This window comes from Falco cherrug, chromosome 16, assembly GCF_023634085.1.
Source record: "Falco cherrug isolate bFalChe1 chromosome 16, bFalChe1.pri, whole genome shotgun sequence".
Taxonomy (NCBI): domain Eukaryota; kingdom Metazoa; phylum Chordata; class Aves; order Falconiformes; family Falconidae; genus Falco; species Falco cherrug.
Window position 1 is genome coordinate 3,349,837 of NC_073712.1, and position 24,751 is coordinate 3,374,587.

General features: G+C 65.6%; 3 protein-coding genes and 1 non-coding gene across 5 annotated transcripts; 3 read left to right on the forward strand and 1 right to left on the reverse strand.

Annotated features, from left to right (window-relative positions):
* Nucleotides 1-687: 687 nt before the first annotated feature.
* On the reverse strand, nucleotides 688-2,177 carry GPR25 (G protein-coupled receptor 25). The gene has a single exon (XM_027816707.2). The coding sequence runs from the start codon at nucleotides 2,119-2,121 to the stop codon at nucleotides 859-861; it is 1,263 nt and encodes a 420-aa protein (XP_027672508.2). The 5' UTR covers nucleotides 2,122-2,177; the 3' UTR covers nucleotides 688-858.
* Nucleotides 2,178-3,796: 1,619 nt separating this feature from the next.
* On the forward strand, nucleotides 3,797-7,051 carry TMEM167B (transmembrane protein 167B). 2 transcript variants are annotated; one of them, XM_055728061.1, is made up of 3 exons: nucleotides 3,797-3,896; nucleotides 5,471-5,602; nucleotides 6,358-7,051. In XM_055728061.1, the coding sequence occupies exons 1-3, from the start codon at nucleotides 3,887-3,889 to the stop codon at nucleotides 6,489-6,491; spliced, it is 276 nt and encodes a 91-aa protein (XP_055584036.1). In that variant the 5' UTR covers nucleotides 3,797-3,886; the 3' UTR covers nucleotides 6,492-7,051. The 2 variants fall into 2 exon arrangements, with proteins under 2 accessions (XP_055584036.1, XP_005447293.2); XM_005447236.4 differs by having other exon boundaries at nucleotides 3,851-3,896; nucleotides 6,414-7,051.
* A 908-nt stretch (nucleotides 7,052-7,959) lies between these two features.
* Nucleotides 7,960-8,201, forward strand: LOC129737522 (small Cajal body-specific RNA 2). Its single transcript, XR_008735419.1, has one exon. It is a non-coding gene; the product is annotated as a small Cajal body-specific RNA 2 (non-coding RNA).
* Nucleotides 8,202-12,564: 4,363 nt separating this feature from the next.
* On the forward strand, nucleotides 12,565-23,994 carry ELAPOR1 (endosome-lysosome associated apoptosis and autophagy regulator 1). The gene is made up of 22 exons (XM_055728425.1): nucleotides 12,565-12,736; nucleotides 15,647-15,767; nucleotides 16,307-16,499; nucleotides 17,547-17,694; nucleotides 17,782-17,862; nucleotides 18,144-18,249; nucleotides 18,337-18,486; nucleotides 18,969-19,057; nucleotides 19,144-19,321; nucleotides 19,431-19,559; nucleotides 19,643-19,733; nucleotides 19,835-19,940; nucleotides 20,024-20,161; nucleotides 20,239-20,493; nucleotides 21,063-21,236; nucleotides 22,221-22,401; nucleotides 22,531-22,627; nucleotides 22,712-22,813; nucleotides 23,001-23,127; nucleotides 23,221-23,399; nucleotides 23,492-23,657; nucleotides 23,811-23,994. The coding sequence occupies exons 1-22, from the start codon at nucleotides 12,632-12,634 to the stop codon at nucleotides 23,877-23,879; spliced, it is 2,985 nt and encodes a 994-aa protein (XP_055584400.1). The 5' UTR covers nucleotides 12,565-12,631; the 3' UTR covers nucleotides 23,880-23,994.
* The last annotated feature ends 757 nt before the right edge of the window (nucleotides 23,995-24,751 follow it).

Here is a 24,751-nt window from a genome sequence, read left to right on the forward strand (position 1 = left end):
GGCAGGGGGTGGGCAGGGGCAGGCAGGGGAGATGCTGCAGGCAGGAGAGGAGCAGTGAGCAGTCAGACAGCATGGGTGCAGGTGGGTGCAGGCAGGAGAGGGGCCAGCAGGGTGCAGGCAGGGGCAGGCAGGGGCAGTTAGGAACAGGCAGGAGGCAGGCAGGGCACAGACAGGGAGCAGTTAGGGGAAGGCAGGGCGCAGGCAGGGTGCAGGCAGGGCACAGATAGGGAGCAGTCAGGAGCAGGCAGCGTGCAGGCAGGGAGCAGTGAGGGGCAGGCAGGGTGCAGGCAGGAGAGGCGCTCGCTGCACAGGCAGCAGGCAGCCGCAGGCAGCTGCAGGCAGGAGCACAGGCAGAGCAGCGGTGCCCTGCAGCTCCACAGCCCCCTCAGCACCCGCCCCCCGCCCCCAGAGCATCCCGATGTCCCTGTGATGGCGGGGGATGGGACAGACCCCATCTTTGACGCAGCCACCCCTTGCCCAGCGGCACAGAGACCCCAGCAGAGCAAAAAAAAAGGCAGATTTGGAGAAAAAAAGGTTTTTTTTCTGTCCCTGCAGCAGGCAGAGTTGCTGGCAGCCCCACTGGCGCCGAGCCCCCCTCTCCCCCCCACGGGTGGTAAAAACAGCTCAAAGACTAAAATACATTGTTAGTCATAGGGCTAAGTTTTATTAATTGGGATTAAATTTGGATTAAAACCAGGTTGTTGCTCCTGAAGCCATCCCTTATGAAGAGCATCTCGGGGTGGGGGGGCGATGGGGCAGGAAGGGGGTTGTCCTGGGGCCAGATCCTGCCTGCTCAGGTCTGGGGCTGGGATGGGGTGCTGCTCCCTCGGGAATCGCACCGGGGGGGCTGGACCTGGATTAAAGCTGGGGACCAGGCAGGACAGCGGGGACCGCGGTGGCACCCGGGGCCACTGGGGAGCATGGGGGGGTATTCACCCCGGGGTGGCCCCGTGGGACCCCCGGTGCCAGCTGGAGCTCAGTCCCAGCCCTGTGCTGGGGGCCAGCGGGGGTCTTGGTCCAGATGCGGCCACCAAAGAGGAGGCTGGAGTCGGTGGTGGAGGAGCGGGCAGCCGTGCTGGGACCCGTCCCCAGTGTGCAGGGACCGAAGGGACATCGGGGGCGGCAGCGCCCGTCCATCAGGGCATAGACAAGGGGGTTGACGCAGCTGTTAACGAAGGCCAGGCAGGTGCTGCTGGCCACCACCCACCTCAGGGCCACCTCCTGCCCCTGGGACAGGACCAGCATCCCCTTGGCAAGGAAGAAGAGCAGGACCTTGCAGGTGTTGAGGGGCAGCCAGGAGCAGAGGAAGGCTGCGACGATGGTGATGATGGCGCGGTGGGAGCGCTGGACGCCCCTGCCCAGCCGGATGTGGCGCTGGAGCCGGCAGTAAATTGAGCAGTAGCAGAAGGTGATGATCCCCAAGGGCAGGAGGAAGGTGAGGAAGACCATGGCCAGGCTGAAGTCCTCTCCATCTTCATCCCAGCAGTCGTCCCCATCCAGGCGCCGGTACACCAGGGATGGGGCACCCAGGAGGAGGGATACAGTCCAGATGATGGCACAGGTGATGCGGATGTACCTCTGGGAACCCACCATCTTGGTGTCCAACACCTTCCTAATGACCAGGTAGCGCTCCATGCTGAGGGCAGTGAGGAAGAGGATACTGGAGCAGCGGTTGACGGCGATGGCATAGCTGCTGACCTTGCAGAGCCCTTCACCGAGCAGCCAGCGGTTCCCCTGCGCCCCTGCCACCACCCAGAAGGGCAAGGTACAGATGAAGATGATGTCAGCCACCGCCAGGTTCAGCACGAAGGTGTCCACCACCCGCTTGCCCCCGCTCTTCTTGGCCATCACCATGATGACAAAGAGGTTCCCCACGAGGCCGAGGAGGAAGATGAAGGTGTAGAGGATGGGGATGAAGACAGTAGTGAAGAAGACCTCCCACCTGGAGAAGACCTCCTCGTTCACCATCACATTGGTCACTGGTGGGTAATCGTAGTCAGCCGAGCCAGAGAGCTCCTCAGGAGCCATGGTGGTGGCCAGGTGCCCTCCCCAGTGCCCAGGGTGGTGCTTGCCGCACCCAGCGGTCGGGTTGTTGATTTGATATCTGCTCAAAAACAGCATCTCGCACTTCCTTCCCAATGGGGCAAGGGCTGCAGGGTGGAAGGGGCAGGAGGGGAAGCGTGTTTAATTTTGGAAACAGAAAAAAAAAACACAATGAGAAGAAAGAAACCCCCAAAAGAGGAGGGGGGAGAGGAAGACCAGGGGGGTGGAGGAAGGCTCCGTGTCACCAGGAGATGGCTGAAGGCCTTGGGTGGACACCAGCCTGCATCTGGGGTGGGATGGGACCACTACCAAACACACTGCCCTGCAACTTTCCCACCGTGGCTACACTCTGTCCCTTGTCAGCCCAAGCCAGCGACACCCCATCCCCATCCCAGCCCTGTCCCCATCCCCGTCCCCATCCCCGTGCCTGTCCCCATCTCCGTCCCCACTGCTGTCTCCATCTGGCACATTTGCATCAAGAAAACCAGATGACAGCCTTTATTTTATGGTTTTTTCCCCCCAGTGAGCGCCGGGGCAGGTGCCAGTTGGGGTGTGCGAGCGCTGCCCAGTGCCACCCCGGCTCTGCCAGCTCATCCCGGGCACCGGCGCATGGGATCCCACCACCCCAGGGGCGCCAGGCAGTGGCCCCCGGCCATGAGCTCTCCCGGAATAACAGCGCCGGGTGCCATTCCCATGTGCCGGCTGGGGCAGCCGAGTCTGCCGGGGGGTCTCAGGGCAGCCCCCAGCCCTGCCAGCCAGCTCCTGCTCCCATCTGCCCGCAGGGGGTCCGGCCCCACCACCACCTACAGCTCCTGCTGCAGCACATGGGGACCAGGAAGGTCCTCATGGCTGTCCCCATGGCCCAAACACCTCCTGACCTGGGTGTCCCATCAGCCTGGCACCAGCTGTCCCCATGGCCCCACCATCTCCTGACCTGGGTGTCCCAGCAGCCTGGCCCCAGCTGTCCCCATGGCCCAGCCACCCACGAGCATCCCTTGACCCATCCTTGCCACGCCGCCTCCCTCGGCCACCCCTGGTCCACCATCCCAACCCAACTGTCCCAACCGCCCATGGACACGTGGCTGCAGGGGGGGATGGTGGGTACGTGGAAGGACATGAATGGGTGGAGGGATGGACACATGGGCGGTGTGTTGGTGGGTGGGTGGGTGAGTGGGTAGAAGGGTGGGTGGGTGGGCCTGGTGGGTGGAGGGGTGCAGACTGGGTGCACTGGGGGTCATTTGGGAGACAGGGCTTATGGGAGGACTGGGGTGGGGACTGCGTGGCACACAGAGTTACTGGGGGGATTACTGGCGGCACTGGTTATTGGGGAACCTTGGATTACTGGGGGCACTGGCAGTTACTGGGAGAGCTGCGATGGGAACAGGGTGCTCTGGGCGGGATGGGAGTTACTGGGGAACATGGAGGTCACTGGGAGCCAGTGCAGAGATTTTTGCACTGGGGTGTTACTGGGAGGACAGGGGGTCACTGGGGGACTGGAATGGGGTGTCCCCCCACAGAGGGTGAGCGCACTGGGTGCACTGGTAGTTTCTGGGGCTTAGTGAGGGCCGCGTGCACGGGGGCTGGTGGGGCGAGTGGGGCCAGTACTGGGCTATACTGACACTGCCCCTTGCCATAGGCGCTCGATTGAGGTCGCCTGCTCCCGCAGGCCGGCTCGATTTCCCCGCCTGGCGGTTCGGCCGTCGGCTGCCCGTGCCTGGCGCCATCGGCGCGCGACTGGCCGCGCCTGCGGCTTCCGGTGTCGCGCTGGCGGCGGAGGGGGAAGGGGCGCCGCGCGTGCGCAGCGCCGCGGGGCCGGGGAGCGCCGGGGGGCTCCGCCGCCGCCATGACCAACGGTGAGGGACGACACGGCTGCTCGGGCACCTCAGGGAGCCCCGGGGACGGGGGGTGGGGGGTGTCACTGTCCGCTCAGGCGCCGGGTCCCTGGAGGGGGGAGCTGGGTGGGTCTGCGTGGGGAGCTGGGAGCCTGGGCCCCTTTTTGGGGGAGCTCAGGGAAATGAGAGGTCTGTGTGGGGAGCTGGGGTCCTGTGGCCCTTTGGGGGGGAGCAGGGTGGTCTGTGTGGGGAGCTGGGGGGCCTGGGTCAGTTTGGGGCGGAGCTGAGGGGCCTGGGAGAGGAGCTGGAGGCCTGGGCCCCTTCTTGGGGGAGCTGAGGGGACTGTGTGGGGAGCTGGAGGCCTGGGTCCCTTCTTGGGGGAGCTGAGGGGACTGTGTGGGGAGCTGGAGGACTGTGGCCCTTTTGGGAGGAGCTGGGGGGTCTGTGTGGGGAGCTGGGGGGCCTGGGTCAGTTTGGGGTGGAGCTGGGGGGCCTGGGAGAGGAGCTGGAGGCCTGGGCCCCTTCTGCGGCATCTGGGGTGGTCTGTGTGGGGAGCTGGGAGGCTTGAGTCCAATTGTGGGGGAGCTGGGGGCCTGGGGCCCTTTTAGGGGGAGGTGGGGGGCCTGGGGTCCTGGGTCCCTTTTACTAGTAGGGGGCAGGGCTAGGGGGATCTGGGCAGGGAGCTGGGGTCCTGGGTTCCTTTGGGGGGCGATCTGGGTTCATTTAGCAGTTGGGGTCCTGGGTGGGGAGCAGGGAGCCTGGGACCTATGCTAGGGGGCCACGTGGGGGCCTGGGTCCGTTTGGGGGGGAGCTGGGGGGCCAGGGAGGGGAGCTGGGGGCCTGGGGGGGGAGCTGGAGACCTGGGTCCCTTTTTGAGGGAGCTGAGGTGGGGGCCCAGGGAGGAGGGGGGGACTGTGTCTGTTTAGGGGGGATCTGGGTGGCCTGGGAGGGGAGCTGGGGGGCCAGGGGTCGTGGGGTTGGGTCTGTTTAGGGGGGAGCTGGGAGGCTGGGGAGGGGAGCTGGGGGCCTGGGCTCCTTTTGCGGGGAGTGGGAGAAGGGTGTCTGGGTGGGGAGCTAGGGGGCCTGGGGGAGGCCTGGGTCTGGTTTGAGGGGGAGCTGGGGGGCCTGGGTGTGGAGCTGGGGACCTGAGTCCCTTTTTGAGGGAGCTGAGGTGGGGGGCTGGGTCCTTTGCTGGGGGGGCCGGGGAGGAGGCGGCGGGCTGGGTCTGTCGCAGGGGGATCTGGGTGGCCAGGGAGGGGAGCTGGGGGCCTGGGTCCTTTGCGGGGGGGCCAGGGGAGGTGGGGCTGGGGCTGTTTAGGGTGGAGCTGTGAGGCTGGGGAGGGGAGCTGGGGGCCTGGGCCCTTTTTTGGGGCAGCTGGGGGTGTCTGGGTGGGGAGCTGGGGGGCCTGGGGCCCTTTGGGGAATGCTGGGGGGCCTTGGGGAGGCCTGGGTCTGTTTTCGGGGGGCCTGGGAGGTGTTTGGGTCCATCTAGGGTGGAGCTGGGGGGCCTGGGTAGGGAGCCTGGGTCCCTTTTGGGGGGAGCTGGGGGCCTGGGTCCGTCTGGGGGGGGCTGGCCCCACTGAGGCTCCCTGCAGTGTACTCGCTGGATGGGCTGCTGGTGTTCGGGCTGCTGCTGGTCTGCACCTGCGCCTACCTGCGGAAGGTGCCGCGGCTCAAGGCCTGGCTGCTCTCCGAGAAGCGTGGCGTCTGGGGCGTCTTCTACAAGGGTGAGCCAGGGCCTGGGGTGGGGACGCTGTGCGCCAGGATGGGGACACAGGGGTCGGGGATGGGGTTAAGGGAGTCTGGGGTGGGGACACAGGGGTCTGGGGTGAGGATGTTGGGCTCCAGGGTGGGGACACGGGGGTCTGGGATGGGGTTACAGGGGTGTGGGATGGGGATGCTGGGCTCCAGGGTGGGGTTACAGGGGTCCGGCATGAGGACACTGGGGTCCAGGGTGGGGTTACAGAGGTCTGGGATGAGGACACTGGGCTCCAGGGTGGGGACACGGGTCTGGGGTGAGAATGCTGGGCTCCAAAGTGAGGACACAGGGGTCTGGGGTGGGGTTACAGGGGTCTGGGATGGGGATGCTGGGTGCCATGTTGGGGGCACAGGGATCTGGGATGGGGTTAAGGCAGTCTGGGGTGGGGACACAGGGGTCTGGGGTGAGGGTGCTGGGCTCCAGGGTGGGGACACGGGGGTCTGGGATGGGGTTACAGGGGTGTGGGATGGGGATGCTGGGCTCCAGGGTGGGGTTACAGGGGTCCGGCATGAGGACCCTGGGCTCCATGGTGGGAACGCAGTGGTCTGGGGTGGGGTTACAGGGGTCTGGGATGGGGATGCTGGGTGCCAGGTTGGGGACACAGGAATCCGGGATGGGGTTACAGGGGTCCGGGGTAGGGACGCTGGGCGCCAGGGTGGGGACACAGGGATCTGGGATGGGGACACTGGGCACCAGGATGAGGATACAGGGGTCTCACCCCAGCCCAGGGCACCTTCTGCACCCACCCCGGCTCACGCCACTCTGCCCTGACCCCCCAGCTGCTGTCATTGGCACCCGCCTGCACGTGGCTGTGGCCGTCTCCTGCGTCCTCATGGCTTTCTACGTCCTGGTGGTGAAGTGACCCCGTGGGGACCCGCCAGTAACGGCGCCGACAACCAGCGACCTCGGTACTGACCCCAGCCACCCTGCCACCAGCCTGGACCCTGCCTGTGGCATCCCTGGGGACACGCCATGGCCCGGCACCCGGCTTAAACCCACCTCATCTCCCTCGGCAGGGCCCAGCGGCCGTGGGTGCCACCGGGCCACCTTTGAGCTGCTGGAACATGAGTTCCCGGCTGCGCAGTGGGGCCGCAGGCGAGGGGCTCAGTTTGCCAGCCCCTCGGCGAGGGGGGGGATCCGGCTGTACCCCCTGAGCGCCTTCTGCCCATGCCGAACACTGTCCTGGCAGGACCATGGCCGCCGCAGCTCACGGAGGATGGTGCAGCCTCCTGCTGTGGGGACTGGGGGGGCCGGGGGCGGGCAGGGACCCTCCTCACCAGCGGGATTTGCCTACATTCCTGGGAGCGTGCAGGGTCCCTTGGTGGGGGTCTCCCCCGCAGCTGCAGCATTTGTAACCCCCCGGCTGGTAAATGCCGGACCACAATGTGCAAATAAAGCGGGGGTTCCCCTGTGGGCAGCAACGGCTCCCTTCCTGGGGGGCCCGTGGGGCGAGGGGCTGTGGGGCCAGCTCCCATGGGGTGGGGGTCCTGTGGGGCGAGGGGCTCCAGGGTGGGGGGCTGCAGGGCTGGCTCCTCTTGCCCCACAGGGCCAGGAGTGCTTCAGCCGCTCAGTGTGGGGCACGGGGGGTGAGCGTGCAAGGCGTGCACACCATGTGCTGCTGCAGGGGAGGGGTGTGCAAGGCCACGCACGTGTGGCTGGGGGTGGCAGTGGGAGGCTGGGGGTGTGGTGTGCACATGCGTGTGAGGCCGGGCACACCCAGGGGGTGAGTGCAAAGGGAGGCTGCGTGTGCACAGGCGTGCGCAGCACGAGCATGTGGGGCTGCTCTGTGTGTGTCCGTGTACATGCTTATACATGTGCTCAGACACACACCCCCACATACACAGATGTGCACACCCAGAGGCACCCACAGACACACACACAGATACACACAGCCCCCACGCACAGACACGCATGCCCCGTCACACCCACGCACAGACACGCATGCACACATCGCGCTCCCATGCAGACACATGTGCACACACCACACCCACGCAGACATGCATGCACACATCACAGACACGCGTGCACACATCACACCCACGCACAGACACGCGTGCACACATTACACAGCCCCACGCACACAGACACGCGTTCACACACCGCACACACGCCCCCCTTCCCCCCCAGCAGTGGGGGGGCGGTGCCCGCGCAGGCGCGTGGCCGTTGGGGGGGTCCTCCCGCCTCCAGGGGGCGCGCTGCAGCTGGGCGGGGCAGCGGCAGGCTCTTCCCGTCGTGCCCCGCGCGGCCGCGCTATAAAATGGCGGGGCGGGGGCGGGGCCGGGTGGGGTGCGGCGGCGCCGGTGCGTGTGCGGGGTGCGTGTGCGGGGTGCCGGGTGAGGCACGTGTGTGCGTGTGTGTGCGCGTGTGCGAGGCGCGGGTGTGTGGTGCGCGGCGCGCGCCGGCCCCCCTACACGTTGATCTTATTCGATCGGCCGGCGGCGCCGGGCCGAGGTGAGAAGAGCGGCGCCGCGAAGCCCGCGGGCGATGTGCGGCGGCCAGCGGCGGGCGGGATGAGTCGATCAGATAGGCGAGGCCGCGGCCGCTGAGCGCCCTGCGATTCTGACCCGCCGCCGAGCCCCGCCGCGCCGGCACCGGGCCGCGGAGCCCCCAAGCACCGGGCACGGCTGCGCACAAGGGCTGCGCGGAGCGTCCGGGCCGTGCGCGCAGCTCCCGCCGAGGGCGGGCACAGTGGATGCGGCCGCGCAAACCCCGCGCAGCGCACGGGAGCGTGCCAGGCGATACACAGGAGCTTTGCACAGGACCGTGCAAACACTGTGCCACACAGGAGCTTTGCACAGGGCCGTGCAAATCCCATGTGATACACAGAGCTTTGCACGGGGTCATGCAAACACCGTGCCACATGGGAGCTTTGCAGGAGGCCATGGAAATCCCACGGGATACATAGGAGCTTTGCACAGGGCTGTGCAAACCCTGTGTGGTGCAGCAGCCTTGCATGGGGCCATGCAAACACTGTGATACAGAGCTTTGCACTGGGCCGTGGAAATCCCATGTGATACACTGGAGTTTTGCACAGGACCATGCAAACACCATGCCACACACGAGCTTTGCAAACCCTGTGTCATGCAGGAGCCTTGTATGGGGCCGTGCAAACACTGATACACAGGATCTTTGCACAGCCCTGTGCAAACTGCCACACAGGATCTTTGCATGGGGCCGTGCAAATCCCACACAATACACAGGAGCTTTATGCAGGGCTGTGCAAATCCTGTGTCATGCTGGAGATTTGCATGGGGCCATGCAAACACTGTGCCACACGGGATCTTTGCACAGAGCTGTGCAAATCCCATGTCATACACAGCCTTGCATGGGGCCGTGCAAACCCTGTGATACTTGGGAGCTTTGCATGAGGCCATGCAAACACCATGCCACACGGGAGCTTTGCGTGGGGCCATGGAAGTCCCATGTGATACACAGGAGCTTTGCACGGGGCTGTGCAAACACCATGCCACACATGAGCTTTGCAAACTGTGTCACACAGAAGATTTGCACGGAGCTGTGCAAACACCTTGCCACACAGGATCTTTGCACAGGGCCATGCAAACCCTGTCACGCAGCCACTTTGCATGGGGCCATGCAAACCATGTGATACACAGCTTTGCACAGGGCCATGCAAACACCATGCCACACAGGAGCTTTGCATAGGGCCATGGAAATCCCATGCAATACACAAGAGCTTTGCACAGGGCCATGCAAACACCATGCCATGCATGAGCTTTGCAAACCCTGTGTCATGCAGGAGCCTTGCATGGGGCTGTGCAAACACCGTAATACACAGCTTTGCACGGGGCCGTGCAAACACCATGCCACACGGGATCTTTGCACAGGACCGTGCAAGCCCTGCGTCATGCAGGAGCCTTGTATGGGGCCTTGCAAACACTGTGATATGCAGGATCTTTGCACAGGGCCGTGCAAATGCTACATGATACGCAGGAGCTTTGCACGGGGCCGTGCAAACACCATGCCACACATGAGCTTTGCACAGAGCCATGCAAAGCCTGTGTCATGCAGGAGCCTTGTATGGGGCCGTGCAAATACTGTGATACTCAGGATCTTTGCACAGCTCTGTGCAAACTGCCACACAGGATCTTCGCATGGGGCCGTGCAAATCCCACGTGATACACAGGAGCTTTGCACAGGGCTGTGTAAACCCTGTGTCATGCTGGAGATTTGCACGGGGCCATGCAAACACCGTGCCACACAGGATCTTTGCACAGGGCTGTGCAAATCCCACGTGATATATAGAGCTTTGCATGGGGCCGTGCAAACCCTGTGATATACAGAGCTTTGCACGAGGCCATGCAAACACCATGCCACACATGAGCTTTGCACAGAGCTATGCAAAGCCTGTGTCATGCAGGAGCCTTGTATGGGGCCGTGCAAATACTGTGATACACAGGATCTTTGCACAGCTCTGTGCAAACTGCCACACAGGAGCTTTGCACAGGGCTGTGCAAATCCCACGTGATACACAGGAGCTTTGCGCAGGGCTGTGCGCATGTGTCATGCAGCAGCCTTGCATGGGGCTGTGTAACCCCCACACAGTGCACAGGAACTTTGCATGGGGCCGCACAAAGCCTGTGTCACACAGGATCTTTGCATGGGGCCATGGAAACCCAGTGCCACATGAGAGCTTTGCACAGGGCTGTGCAAACCCCATACAATGCACAGAAGCTTTGCACGGGGCCATGCAAACCCTGTGTTGCACAAGAGCCTTGCATGGTGACATGCAAACCCAGTGCCGCATGTGAGCTTTGCACGGGGCACCCTATATGATGCACAGAAGCCTTGCACAGGGCCATGCAAATGCTGTGTTGCACAAGAGCCTTGCATGGGCCATGCAAACACTGTGCCACATGGGATCTTTGCATGGGTCTGTGCAAACCCGGTGCCAGACCTGCAGTGTGCAACGAGCCCCGTGCACCACGTGTGAGCTGTACCCTGGGCTCCCGCAGCCCTGCAGCATGCAAGGGCTGTGCGTGAGGCTCTGCACGCTCCCTGCACCCCGTGTGAGCTGTGTATGGGGCCGTGCGAGCCCTGTGCTGGGCGGCAGCTGTGCGCAAGGCCACGCGAGGCCTGTGCAACATGTGTGTGCTTCGCACGGGGCCGCACAAGTCCCGTGCAAGGCATGCGAGCCCCGTGCGGGGTGCCCAGGCCTGGCAGGAGGCTGCTTGCACCATGTCCCCCTGGGACACCCCCGGGTGACGCCCAGGCTCTGCTCCTCAGCCCTTTGTTGGCAGCTCGTGGTGACAAGGGGACAGCTGCGGTGGTGACCAGGGACAGCCACGTGTCAGTGTCACTGGGACAGGCGCTGTTGGTGTCCACACTGTGGGACACTGAGGGGGGGACACTGGCTCAGCGGGGGCTGTGGGGTCTCTGCTGGGGGACACTGCAGATGCCGTGAGGTGCGGCCACCCCCTGCCACCATGTCCCCAGCGGTGTCCCTGTGGTATGTGGCAGTGTCGCTGTGCCACCGTGGGGACAGGCGTGTCCCCACCACACAGCCGTGTCCCCCATCCCCATGTCCCACCACATTCGGAGCCATGTCCCCGGTGTCCCCCATATCTCCTGTGTCCCCCATGTCCCCCCATACCTCCTCTGTTCCCTGTGACCCCCTACCCCCGATGTCCCCCATATCTGCTACTTCCCCCAAGTCCCCCTGTCCTCCCCATATCTCCTGTGTCCCCCCTGCTCTGGTGTCCCCCGTACCTCCTGTGTTCCCTGTGTCCCCCATGTCCCTGATGTCCCCATATCTCCTGTGTCCCCCCTGCTCTGGTGTCCCCCGTACCTCCTCTGTCCCCCGTACCTCCTGTGTTCCCTGTGTCCCCCATGTCCCTGATGTCCCCATATCTCCTGTGTCTCCCATGTCCCCCGTGTCCCCCTTGTACCTGGCGTCCCCACATCTCCTCTGTCCCCCTGTCCCCCATACCTCCTGTGTCTCCCATGTCCCTGGTGTCCCCATGTCCCCCATGTCCCCCATGTCCTCCTGGCCAGAGCACATGGCCGTGTCCCCCCCAGTGCACCGGCTGCTCACGGGCTCCATAGGGTGTGGCCGGGGGGGCTGTGTGGGGCTGGGGGCGCAGGGGACATGGGGGACAGGCTCACGCGTGGGGTGGGGGTGGCTCGGGGGCACGGGGGGAGCCGTGACCCCCGCCCCAGGCCCAGGAGGAGGGGCCGTTACCGGAGGGGGGGTCGGGGGTCGGTGTTACACCCCCGGACTGGCAGTGCCCGGGCCGTTCCCGGTACAGTTCCCGGGGGATGTGTTCCCGGTGCGGCTCCCGGGGGTGATGGCCGGTGCCGGTGCCGGGGATATGTTCCCGGTACGGTTCCCGGCCGTTACATTCCCGGTGCCAGTGCCGGGGGTGATGCCCGGTGCTGCTCCCGGGGGATACGTGCCCGGTGCCGTTCCCCGGGGTGATGCCCAGTGCCGGTGCCAGGGATACATTCCCCGTGCCGGGAATACCTTCCCGGTGCCGTTCCCGGGAGTTACGTTCCCGGTGCCGGTGCCAGGGATACGTTCCCGGGGGCGATGCCCGGTGGCGGCGATACGTTCCTGGTGCCGGTGCCAGGGATACGTTCCCGGTGCCATTCCCGGGGGTTCCGTTCCCAGTGCCGGCAATACGTTCCCGGTATCGCTCCCGGGGGCGATGCCTGGTGCCAGTGATACATTCCCGGTGCCGGGAATACGTTCTCGGGGGCGATGCCCGGTGCCGGTGCCAGGGATATGTTCCCGGTGCCGGGAATACGTTCCGGGTGCCGCTCCCGGTGGTGCCATTCCCGGTGCCGGGAATACGCTCCCGGTACTGTTCCGGCGGTGCCGTTGCCGGTGCCGGGAATACGCTCCTGGTGCCGTTCCCCGTGCCGGGGCGGGGCAGGTGGCGGCAGGTGCGCGCGCGGGGCCGGGCCGTTGGCGGGGGCGGGGCCGCGGGGCCGGTGCCCGCGCGGGGCCGAGCGTTACCGCCGCCGCTGCCGCTGCGCCATGACCGGTACCGGCACCGCGGCCCGGTGGGCGCTGCTGGCCTTGTCCCTGGCGGCCGCCCCGCCACCGGGCCGCACCAGGGAGCGGCTGCACGTCTGCAAGGAGGTACCGGCACCGGAACCGGGAGATGGGAGGGAGGAGGGTGGAGAAGGCGCGGGGGGGTGGGTGTGTGTGTGTGTAACTGGCGACCGGTAACCGGCAACTGGCAGGTGAAACCGACGCCCGCAGCTCGGGGGAAGCGGGTCTGGGGCTGGTCCCTATGGGATAAGGAGGATGGGGGGCACCGGGGCACCGGGGATGGGGCTGGTCCCTGCGAGGGGTCCCTATAGTGGGGTGGGGGGAACTGGAGGATCCCCTGGGCGCCTGGGGAGGCGGCTTGTCCGTCCCCCCCAGGCCCCCAGGGGATCTCCCAGTCCCCAGGGGGTCCCTGGGGCCACCTCCACCTCCACATCTGCCTCCCCACGTCCCAAGCCCGAGGGACACTGGGATGTCCCCAAACCTTCCATGGGTGACAGCAGGACACGGCCACATCCCCATCCGCCACATGCCATTCCCAGCCTGGCACGCGGTGGCCCCGTAGCCAAGTGGGGACAAAGTGTCCGGCGAGGACAAACCGGGGGGGTCTGCCACTCACCAGGACTTGGTCGCCTTGGGGACAGCGGTGCCGGGATGAGCCCTCCGCCACCTTTCCCTCAAATTTCCCTCCCGGGGGTCTGCACTCACCGTCCGTGGGGTCCCGCCGCCCCCCCGCCCCCCCCCCCCGCGCCCCCGGCTCTCCCCGTCCTGCGGCTGCTTTTCATCTGGGCCAGTCATTTTTTTTGTGCCGTGATCCCATTTTTTTTTTCCTGTGTTCTGTGGCCCGGAGCTGGAAACAATAGACTGCGGCTGGCACCCGCCCCGGCAGGGATCGCTCCCACAGGTTGTGGCCCCTGGCCCTGTCCCCCACTGGGGACAGCCCCTGTCCCTGTCCTGGCCAGCACAGGGTGACAGTGGCAGCCTTGGGTCCCATCCCGTCCCCCTGCTGCAGAGCCGCCCTGGGGCTAAATTGGGTCAATTTATTTAGATTTTTCCAAAAATTTGAAGCTTTTATGAAAGGGAGTGATTAATGTTGCTCATCCCAGCTGCTCAGCTCCGTGCCGGAGGGGAAAAGTTTGGGAAGAGGGAAAAAACACCTTCTTCCCAAGGGAATCCCTGGGGAGCAAGAGTGATACTGGGGGCTGGGGGCTGCTGAGCGCTGGGTGCCCCCGTGGGTGCCCCCGTCCTGCCAGTGGCAGTGGGCACCCTCCAGGGTGTCCCTGTCCCAGGGCCGGGGGGGTTGGTGCTGCCGGTGCGCGGGCAGGGGTGCTGCTGGCAGAGCTTTCGTGCCTCCCCGTCCCCCCTTTCCCCCCATCCTCGCCATTTCCAGCTGACGGGAACATCAAAGCCTTGTTTTCTCTCCAACCTGCCACGCTCCGCCGGGAGCACGAAGCCGCGGCGCCCGGCTCAGACGCCCCAGAGATGCTGCAGTGGAGGCGGTGGGGTGGGGGGCTGCGGCGTCGCTCCCTCGCCCCCCCGGTACCCCACCACGCTGGCAGCACCCGCAGAGCAGCCGGACCTGGCCTTCGCCCTGGCTGGGAGATCAACCGTGCCGGCCTTGAGCCAGCACCGGCTTGGAGGCAGCTGGCGGCACGGGGGGGTCATGGTGCCCCACTCCCCCCCCAGCCCTTCTCTGCCCCCCCGGTGCTCCCACCGTGGCTCCAGGCGTGACGGTGTAGCGGGGTTGTACCGAGGAGGCTGTTTAATGAGCCACAGGAGCCGCCACGCACGGGCCAGGCCATGGCAAACCATGCCGTGCCATGCTGTGCTGTGCCATGCAGTGCCATGCTGTGCCATGCCGTGCTGTGCCACGCCATGCCATGCTGTGCCATACTGTGCCATGCTGCGCAGTGCCATGCTGTGCCATGCCATGCCATGCTGTGCCATGCTGTGCTGTGCCACGCCATGTTGTGCCATGCCATGCCATGCTGTGCCACGCCGTGTTGTGCCATGCCATGCCATGCTGTGCCATACTTGCCGTACTGTGCCATGCTGTGCAGTGCCATGCTGTGCCATGCCATGCCATGCTGTGCCATGCTGTGCTGTGCCAGTGGCATCTGCTTGCTGGCACCAGGGGAGGCCATGGTTCCAGCCCCCCCACGGAAAGGGTGGCAGCATCAGTCCCCATGCACCAGGGCTGCCACGTCCCGTGTGGGGGTCAGGGAGGTCCTGGGCACGTGTGCGTGGCCTGGGTGACCCCACAGCCCTCCCTGGGGTTTGGCATCCCGGGGGGAGGGGGATGTCTTGGGGGGGGACGACGTCATCCTATCTGAAGCCTCAGCCTCAGTGTCCCCCCAGCCAGGCATCTCTGTGCCCCCAGCATCTCCCCAGCCTGCACCGTCCCCGGTACCCCAGCACCCCCACCCTGAGCACCCCCACCCTGAGCACCCCCTGCCCTGAGCATCCCCTGCCCCAGCACCCCCACCCTAAGCACCCCCGCCCTGAGCACCCCCTGCCCTGAGCATCCCCTACCCCAGCACCCCCACCCTGAGCACCCCTTGCCACAGCACCCCCACCCTGAGTACCACCTGCCCCCACACCCTGAGCCACCCCTGCCCTGAGCATCCCCTGCCCCAGCACCCCCTGCCCCAGCTCCCACCACCCTGAGCACCCCCTGCCCCAGCCCCCCCATCCTGAGCCCCCCCACCCTAAGCATCCTCTGCCCCAGCACCCCTATCCTGAGCACCCACTACCCTGAGCACCCCCTGCCCCAGCACCCCCAGCCTGACACCCCCCCAAAGCATCTTCTCTCGGGGCTGGGGCAGAGCAGCCTGGCTGAGCCGGGGGCCTGGGCACTGCGGGACATCACCACCGCTTAAAACAAAAATACCAGTGCAAGGGGTGGCCGGGCACATGCTGGTGGGGGGGGGCACCCTGTCGGGGAGGCAGCGTGGTGGGGGTCTCGGGGCCTCAGCTCTCCCTGTGTGTTTCTTCTTCCAGTCCGAGTACCACTACGAGTACACGGCGTGTGACAGCACGGGCTCGCGGTGGCGGGTGGCCGTGCCACACGTGCCGGGACTCTGCACTGGCCTGCCGGACCCTGTCAGGGGCACCGAGTGCTGTAAGGCTGGGGGGGGGGGGGGCCAGATGGGGGGGTCCTGGGGCGTGAGGAGGGCAGGGTGGGAAATGAGGGCGAGGGGGGGGAGCGGGGCAATGAGATGAAGCGCTGCTTGTCACCAGCTCCGTCGCAGCGCGATGCCTTCAAAGGCAGCGACGGGACCTGTGTGCGCGGCAGCAATGAGCGCTGTCAGCGCTGTCAGCTCCCACTGGGAAGGCCGGGATGTGGGAAGTGGGATGGAAATGGAAATGGAAATGGAATTCCCCCCCACCCGCCAAGCCCTGGGGAGTGCCGGGCTCTGAGCGCGCTTGAGCAGGGGGCTGCATCCCACCTGACCCTCGCTGGCCCAGGAGCAGGCGGGGAAGTGCCACGCCGTAGCCAAAAACCATAAATCAGGGGGGCTGCCTGGCTGCTGCGGGGATGCTCAGGATGGGGGATCCTCGTGGAAGCACGCCGACAAGTGGAGCTGGGGATGACAAGGCTGGAGCAGCGCTGGGGGCAGCGAGGGGCAGCCCTGACCCCCCCTCGCTGCATGTGGGCAGCTTTCTCCTGCAAGGCGGGCGAGTTCCTGGACATGAAGGCGCAGGCGTGCAAGCCCTGCGCCGAGGGCACCTACTCGCTGGGCACCGGCATCCGCTTCGACGAGTGGGACGAGGTGCCCCATGGCTTTGCCAACGTTGCCACCAACCTGGAGGTCGACGATGGCTTCGGTGACGCGGTGGAGAACTGCACAGCGTGAGTCACGTGCTGCCGCTGGCGCGGCTCCTCTGCGTTAGTGGGCAGGGGCTGGATGGAGCCCGGCTGCTCCCCCCGGGAAGATGCTCAGGGACTTGGCCACCCCGGCACAGCAGGGATGGGTGCAGTGCCCGGTGCAGCAGTGAGCAGGATGGGTGCTGTGACACCTCTGTGCATCAATAGCACCCCATTTCCCTGACACCCCATCCCCCATACTCCCTCCGTCACCCTTCCCTGGGAGGTGATACTGGCAGGGCGCTGTGGGGGACGCCCCGGCCACACCAAGGGGACACCCCAGCAGCATCACCCCCACCCGCGGTGGCAGGGCCCATGTGCCACCCACATCAACCCTCCTCAGAGAGGGAGCACCCCATGGGGGTCCCCACAGCTCTGTCCACCATGTCTCTTTGGTCAGTGGTGGCAGCCACCGAGCCCTGGCACTGGCCGGTTGCACCAGCAGCCACCGAGCCCTGCTGCGGGCACCAGCAGCCACCGGGTTGCACCGGCAGCCACCGCCGCTGGCCGGTTGCACCGGCAGCCACCAGGTTGCACCGGCAGCCACTGAGCCCTGCCGCCGGCTGGTTGCACCGGCAGCCACCGAGTTGCACCGGCAGCCACCGAGCCCTGCCACCGGCCGGTTGCACCGGCAGCTGTTGAGCTGCCTCGTGCTGCAGCGTTTATGCAACTTGCAAATGTAACCTACTTCCAGCAGCGCTTTAATTATTCACCGCGTCCCCGGCGCGGCTGTGGCGCAGCAGGATCCAGCTCCTGCTCCCTGCAGCCCACCCGCCTCTCACCAGCGCGGCAGGGACGGGCTGGGGGGGGAAAAGCCCCCAGGGATATGGGTCCGGCCACCACACAGTGGCATGTCCCCAGTGCCCAGCTCTCCATCCTCGGGCCCTGGGGTACCAGGGTGTCCCCAAGCCCCTGTGGCCAGCACTTCCTCCCTGCTCCGGCTGCCTGGGCACCGTCACAGCTGGCCCCATCCCAGCTGCCACGGGGAGCTCGGACTGGTGACAGAGCCCACGCTGTGTGTCACCCACCCAGGTCGACGTGGGTGCCGCTGGGGGACTACGTGGCCTCCAACACGGACGAGTGCACGGCCACCCTCATGTACGCCGTCAACCTCAAGCAGTCGGGCACTGTCTCCTTTGAGTACATCTACCCCGACAGCAGCATTGTCTTCGAGTTCTTTGTAGGTGATGGGGTGGGAAGGGTGCAGGAATAGAGGGGGGGTCCCTGGGGACATGGCGGGGTCCCCGTCCTCACGCCAGCCCCGCAGGTGCAAAACGACCAGTGCCAGCCCATGGTGGAGGAGTCGCGCTGGATGCGGACAACAGAGAAGGGCTGGGAGTTTCACAGCGTGAGTGGGGGGGCAGGAGGTGACACAGGGTGGGGGAGGGCGGTGACACGGAGTGGGGAGGGGAGTGACACAGTAGGGGGCTCTTGGCGCATCCCCTGGGGTCCCTTGTCCCCCACTCTGGGGAAGTAGATGCTCCATGAGGATGTGGATGGGGTGGTGGGTGATGGCAGATGGGTTAGAGCCTCAGCTCCCCACCTATGGGTGCCACTCCCCTCCCCAGCAGTGGGACCAGCAGCCCCTCTCCCCCTGACCCCCCCATCCCCCCCCCCCACCTTTTCCAGGTGGAGCTGAGCCATGGCAACAACGTGCTGTACTGGCGCACCACGGCTTTCTCTGTCTGGTCCAAGGTCCCCAAACCAGTGCTGGTGAGGAACATCGGCATCACAGGTAGGTGGGGGAGGGGAGGGGGTCCCACTACCTCCCCCCCCCCCATCCCCCATGGCTCCCACACTCTGAGCACCCTCCCACTGCCAGGGGTGGCTTATACCTCCGAGTGCTTCCCCTGCAAACCTGGCACCTACGCGCCCACCGCCGGCTCCTCCGCCTGCCAGCTCTGCCCCGCCGACACCTTTTCCAGCAAAGGGGCCACCGCCTGCCAGCCCTGCGAGCCCTCCGCCTACGCCGGTGAGAGGTGGCACCGGGGGTCCCTGTCCCCTGACCCAGAGGTGGCAGCCAGGTGTCCCCTGTCCCGTCACCCAGAGGTGGCACCGGGGGTCCCTGTCCCCTGACCCAGAGGTGGCAGCCAGGTGTCCCCTTTTCCCTGACCAGAGGTGGCAGCCAGGTGTCCCCTTTTCCCTGACCAGAGGTGGCAGCCAGGCGTCCCCTGTCCCCTCGCCCAGAGATGGCAGCCGGGTGTCCCCAGTCCCCTGACCCAGAGGTGGCAGCCAGGTGTCCCCTTTTCCCTGACCAGAGGTGGCAGCCAGGTCCCTTTGTGTCACCGTCCCCCTGTGGGGATGCCCCTGAGGAGGCGGGCGGTGATGTGATGGGCCATGAGGACCTGCCATCCCTTGGGGGGGCACACACGGCCATCTGGCTGGTGGCGTGGTGGTGGGGCATCCCACGGGGGACCGGGCTGGCTCAGCCGCTGTCCCCGCTGCGGTCGGCAGAGCCGGGCTCAGCATCCTGCAAAGCACGGCCGCCCTGCACTGACAAGGATTACTTCTACACCCACACCGCCTGCAATGCCCGCGGCGAGGTACGGCAGGGGGCACGGCGGGGGGCTGGCACCCGCTGTCCCTGTGTCCCCTCGCCCCATCTCAGCCCCTCGCTCCCCCCGGGCAGACCCAGCTGATGTTCAAGTGGGCAGAACCGAAGATCTGCAGCGAGGAGCTCCCGCAGGCGGCCAAGCTGCCCCCGTCGGGGGTGAAAACCCAGTGCCCCCCCTGCAACCCCGGCTTTGCCAAAAGCAACGGCAGCGCCTGCCAGCCCTGTCCCTACGGCTCCTACTCCAACGGCTCCGGTAGGGATGTCCCCATCGTTGTCCCCAAGGGGGTGACCGGGGCACCCGGAGCTGCTGGGGGGGAAGGTGGGTGCCACCCTGGTGCAGGGTTGTCCCCTCCTGTCCCCAGGCTGCATCAGCTGCCCGGCGGGCACCGAGCCGGTGCTGGGCTTGGAGTACAAGTGGTGGAACGTGTTGCCCCCCAACATGGAGACCACCGTCCTCAGCGGCATCAACTTTGAGTACAAAGGGATGGCAGGTAGCGCCGTGATGTTGTCCCGTCAGTGTCCCCTCCCGTGGGGCAGCTTGCGACTCGGCTGAGCTGTCACCGTGTCCTTGCAGGCTGGGAGGTGGCCGGGGACTACATCTACACGGCGGCGGGAGCCTCTGATAATGACTTCATGATCCTCACGCTGGTGGTCCCCGGCTTCAGGTTAGGGGGGGACCAGTGCCGCGGTGTCCCCAGGGAGGGGGGGATGTGGCCATGGGGTAGAGCCCAGCAGCGTCCCCACGCTGTCCGCATGCCGTCCCCAGCCCTCCCAGCCCAGTGCTGGAGGATGCGGAGAGCAAGGAGGTGGCCAGAATCACCTTCGTCTTCGAGACCGTCTGCAGCGTCAGCTGTGAGCTCTACTTCATGGTGGTGAGTGGGGGGCACACGGCGGGGGGGGAATTGGGGGGCGACGGGGGGTTTGGAGGGGTCCCACCATTCCCCTGTCCCCACAGGGCATCAACTCCCGCACCAACACGCCGGTGGAGACGTGGACAGGCCCCAAGGGGAAGCAGTCCTACACCTACGTGGTGGAGAAAAACGCCACCATGAGCTTCACATGGGCTTTCCAGCGCACCCCCTACCACGAGGCGGTGAGGGGCAGGGGGTGACCCCCCCGGTGGGCTGCAGGTGCCGGGGGGGCGATGCTGACAGGCGCTCTCGGTTCCAGGGCCGGCGGTACACCAGTGACGTGGCCAAGCTCTATTCCATCAACGTTACCAACGTGCTGGGAGGGGTGGCATCCTTCTGCCGGCGCTGCGCCCCCGAGCCGGCCGGATCCTGCGCCCCGTGTCCCCCCGGGAGCGCTGTGGACCACGGCTCGGGCGCCTGCCGGCCCTGCCCAGCCGGCACCTACCTGCGGGGTCACCCCTCAGATGGGACCCCCGCCTGCCACCCCTGTGGCCCCGGCACCCACAGCAACCAGGTGCCTGTCCCTGCGTGTCCCCCAGGGTGGGGGTCTGTGGGGTGGGGAGGTGATATCCCCATGGGTGATGCCAGGCCCCCCCCGACCATCCCAGATGGGTGATGATGTGGGTGACACCAGCCCAGATGTCCCAGATGGGTGGCACCAGCCAGCTCCAGGAGGGTGACACCAGCCCCTCTGGCCAGACACTGTCTGGGTGATGCCAGTCCCCAGCTGTCCCTGGGGAGGTGACACTGGCACCCCTGGCCATCCCAGTGGGTGACAGGGTGGGTGACACCTCCAGCCCCCTGGCTGTCCCTGCTGGGTAATGCCAGCTCTCTGCTGTCCCCAAGGGCATGACCCCAGCTGTCCCCAGGGAGGTGACACTGGCACCCCTGGCTATTCTGGGTGGGTGATGGAGTGGGTGACACCACTCTCCCCAAGCTGTCCCTCCCGGGTGATGCCGATGCCAGCTCTCTGCTGTCCCCAGGGGCATGACCCCAGCTGTCCCCGATGGGTGACACTATCCGTCCCTGGCAGGGTGATGCCAGCCCCTGGCCACCCCTGACTGCCACCTCCTGCCCCCACAGCTCCGCTCCCTCTGCTATAACAACTGCAGCTTCTCCCTGGTGCTGCCAGGCCAGATCCTGCACTACGACTTCTCGGCGCTGGCCGCCAGCATGGCCTTTGCCAGCGGCCCCAGCTTCACCGCCAAGGGCCTCAAGTACTTCCACCACTTCAACATCAGCCTCTGCGGCCACCAGGTGAGTCTGGGGCACCCACAGCGCTGCACCCCTCACCCACAGCACCCACAGCACCGCGCACCTGCCTGCTGGTGGGGGGACGGGGTGGGTGCCTCCCCCCAGCCCTGGGAAGGGGGGTGGTGCATGCACACGGTGGTGAGAACATGTGTGTGCATGCACATGTAGTGCAAACACATGTGTGTGCAAGTATATGTAGTGCAAACGCATGGGTGTGCATGCACGTGTAGTGCAAACTCATGCGCATGTGCAGTTGTGCAAGCACAGGCAGTCATGCAAGCGTGCAAACCCACGCACATTGTGGTGCAAATGCATTGCGTGCATTGGTGCAAACACAGGTGTACATGCAGTCATACGGAAGCACATGCACGTGTGCACTGTTGTGCAACCACGTGTGATCATGCAAACATGCAGATAGATGCAGCTGGGCAAAGGCAGGTGTACACATATACATGCATGCATGCACAGCCATGCAAACACACATGAATATGTGCACACAGTCATGCAAATGCATGCACACACTCGTGCAAACCCACATGCACACTCATGCAATCACATGCACACAGGGACACAGCCCTGCACATATGCATCTCCACGCAGTCGTACAAACACTCAGGCACACGTGCACACCCGTGCAAACACACACAAATGCTCATGCAAACACACATGAACACGTGCACACAGTCATGCAAGTGCATGTGCACACTCATGCAAACACACATGCACACTTGTGCAAACACATGCACACGGGCACACAGCCCTGCACACATGCAACTCTACAGAGTTGTACAAACAAGTTGTACAAACACTCAGGCATGTGCAAACACACAAATGCTCATGCAAACACACATGCACACCCGCAGTCCCACGCGTGCACCTGGCTGTGCACACCCAGGTGCACACCCAAAGGTGCACCACTGCAGACACGCACACATGTGAACACGCGTGTGCCATGGCCGCCTGGTGTCACCCCCCCCTCGCTGGCAGGGCAGGAAGATGGCCTCCTGCACGGACAACGTGACGGACGTGCGGCTGCCGGCGGGTGAGGGGGACCCTGCCCGGGTGGTGAGGTCACACGTCTGCCAGGCCATCCTGGTGCCCCCCGACGTCATGGGCTACAAGACAGCTGTGTCCTCGCAGCCCGTCAGCCTGGCCGACCGCATCGTGGGTGAGCTGGGGTGCCCTGGCTGCCCCCCGCAGCAGCCCCCCCCGTGCTTTGACCCTCATCCTCACCGTGTGTCCCCCATGGGACCCCGGTGCCACTGGGACCCCCGCTCCTGCCCTGCTCTCGCCGCAGGTGTCACCGCTGGCTCCGCGCTGGATGGCATCACCTCCCCCCCTGAGCACTTCCCCCCCGGCCACCCCGACCTGCCCGACATCGTCTTCTTCTACAGGTGAGGGTGGGTGGCTGGGGAGGGCACGCAGGGACCCCACTGTGTCCCCCCCTGTCCCCCAGCTGAGCCCCCGTGTCCCCTCAGGTCCAATGACGTGACACAGCCCTGCAGCGGGGGCCGTGCCACCGCCATCCGCCTGCGCTGCGACCCACTGCGCCCTGGCACCGGCACCCTGGCCGTGCCCAGGTAGGGGGGCTGGGGTGGCACTGGGGGTGGGGGGACATCATCACCCCCCCCCCAGGGTGACCCCGCCATCACCTACCCACCTGGGGTGTGGGGTGCAACCCTTGGGTGCTTTGCGTGTGTCCCCATGTCCCCCACCTTGGGTTGTCATCACTGGCCGAGCCCCCCCCTCATTTTCTCTACCGCCCAGCAAATGTCCCGAGGGCACCTGCGACGGCTGCACCTTCCACTTTCTGTGGGTGACGGGCGAGGGCTGCCCCCGCTGCTCCGCCAGCCACTACCGCCCCATCGTCGGCGCCTGCCTCGGTGGCATCCAGGTACGAGCGTGCCAGTGGGCACGAGGCCACGGGGATGGGCTGGGGGTCCCCCGCACCACTGAGCCCCCCCATTCCCTTCCCCCCCCCCCCCAGAGAACCACGTACGTGTGGCGGGAGCCCCGGCTGTGCCATGGCGGGCAGAGCTTGCCGGCGCAGAAGGTGAGGGGCTGCCGGAGCGTGGATTTTTGGCTGAAGGTTGGGATCTCCGCCGGCACCTGCGCCGCCATCCTGCTGGCCGCCCTCGCCGCCTACTTCTGGAAGAAGAACCAAAAGTGAGCGATGCCACCGGGGATTTGGGGACACGGGGACCATCATCACCATGGTGGTGGTGGAGGGGGTTGATGCCACCACGTTCTGTCCCCAGGCTGGAGTATAAATACTCCAAGCTGGTGATGAACGCAGCGGCCAAGGAGAGCGAGCTGCCGGCACCGGACAGCTGTGCCATCATGGAGGGGGAGGACGCCGAGGATGACCTGGTCTTTGCCACCAAGAAGTCGCTTTTTGGCAAAATCAAGTCCCTCACGTCCAAGGTAAGGAGCAGAGGCACAACCCCAGAGTAGACACCAGAGAAACCACGCTGGAGGGGGGGGGCGTGTGGCTGCTCCGTGCCTCAGTTTCCCCACGCTGGGGGGGGCTGGGGGGCGCGGCGGGGCTCAGCCCGCTGACGCCGGGGCTCGCTGCAGAGGATGCCGGATGGTTTCGACTCCGTCCCGTTGAAGACATCATCCGGCAGCACCGCCATGGAGCTGTGACAGGGCGGGGGGGCCACCTGCGCCCACCCCCCACCCCCCAACGTGGCCTTAGGGACCCGCTTCGGACCGGAGCTTCATTACGGCTTTTGTACGTCCCCCCCCTCGTGTCCCCCCCCCGCCGCGCGCCAAAAAATGCCAAATACAGGTGTGGGGTTTGTACAAGGGCTGTGTCCCCCGCGCCGCCCCGGCTGGGCACCGATGGGGGGGGGGGGGGGCGGGTGGTGTGTGCACGGTGTGTGTGTGTGCACGGTGTGTGTGCACGGTGTGTGTGCACAACACCTCGGGTGTGTGCACAATGTGTGCATGACGTGTGGTGTGTGTGCACAGTGTGTGTTGTGTGTACACGGCAGGTGGTGTGCGTGCACGGTGTGTGTGCACGGCGTGTGGTGTGTGTGCACGGCAGGTGGTGTGTGCACAACATGTGGTGTGCATGTATGGTGTGTGTGCATGGCATGTGGTGTGTGCGGGGCGTGTGGTGTGTGTGCACAGCAGGGGGTGTGTGCACAACGTGTGGTGTGTGCATGGTGTGTCGTGTGTGGGGCATGTGGTGTGTGTGCAGGGCAGGTGGCAGGTGGTGTGTCCACAACGTGTGGTGTCTGTGCATGGTGTGGTGTGTGCATGGCAGGTGGCATGTGCGCACGGCGTGTGGAGTGTGTGTGATGTGTGTGCACAGCGTGTGTGTCCATGGCGTGTGGTGTGTGTGCACAGCATGTGGTGTGTGCACGGCAGGGGGTGTGTGTGGGGCATGTGGTGTGTGGTGTGTGTGCAAATGGGTGGTGTGTGTGCAAGGTGTGTGTGCACGGCGGGTGATGTGTGTGCATGGCGGGTGATGTGTGTGCATATTGTGTGTGCACGGCAGTGCGAGTGCTTGT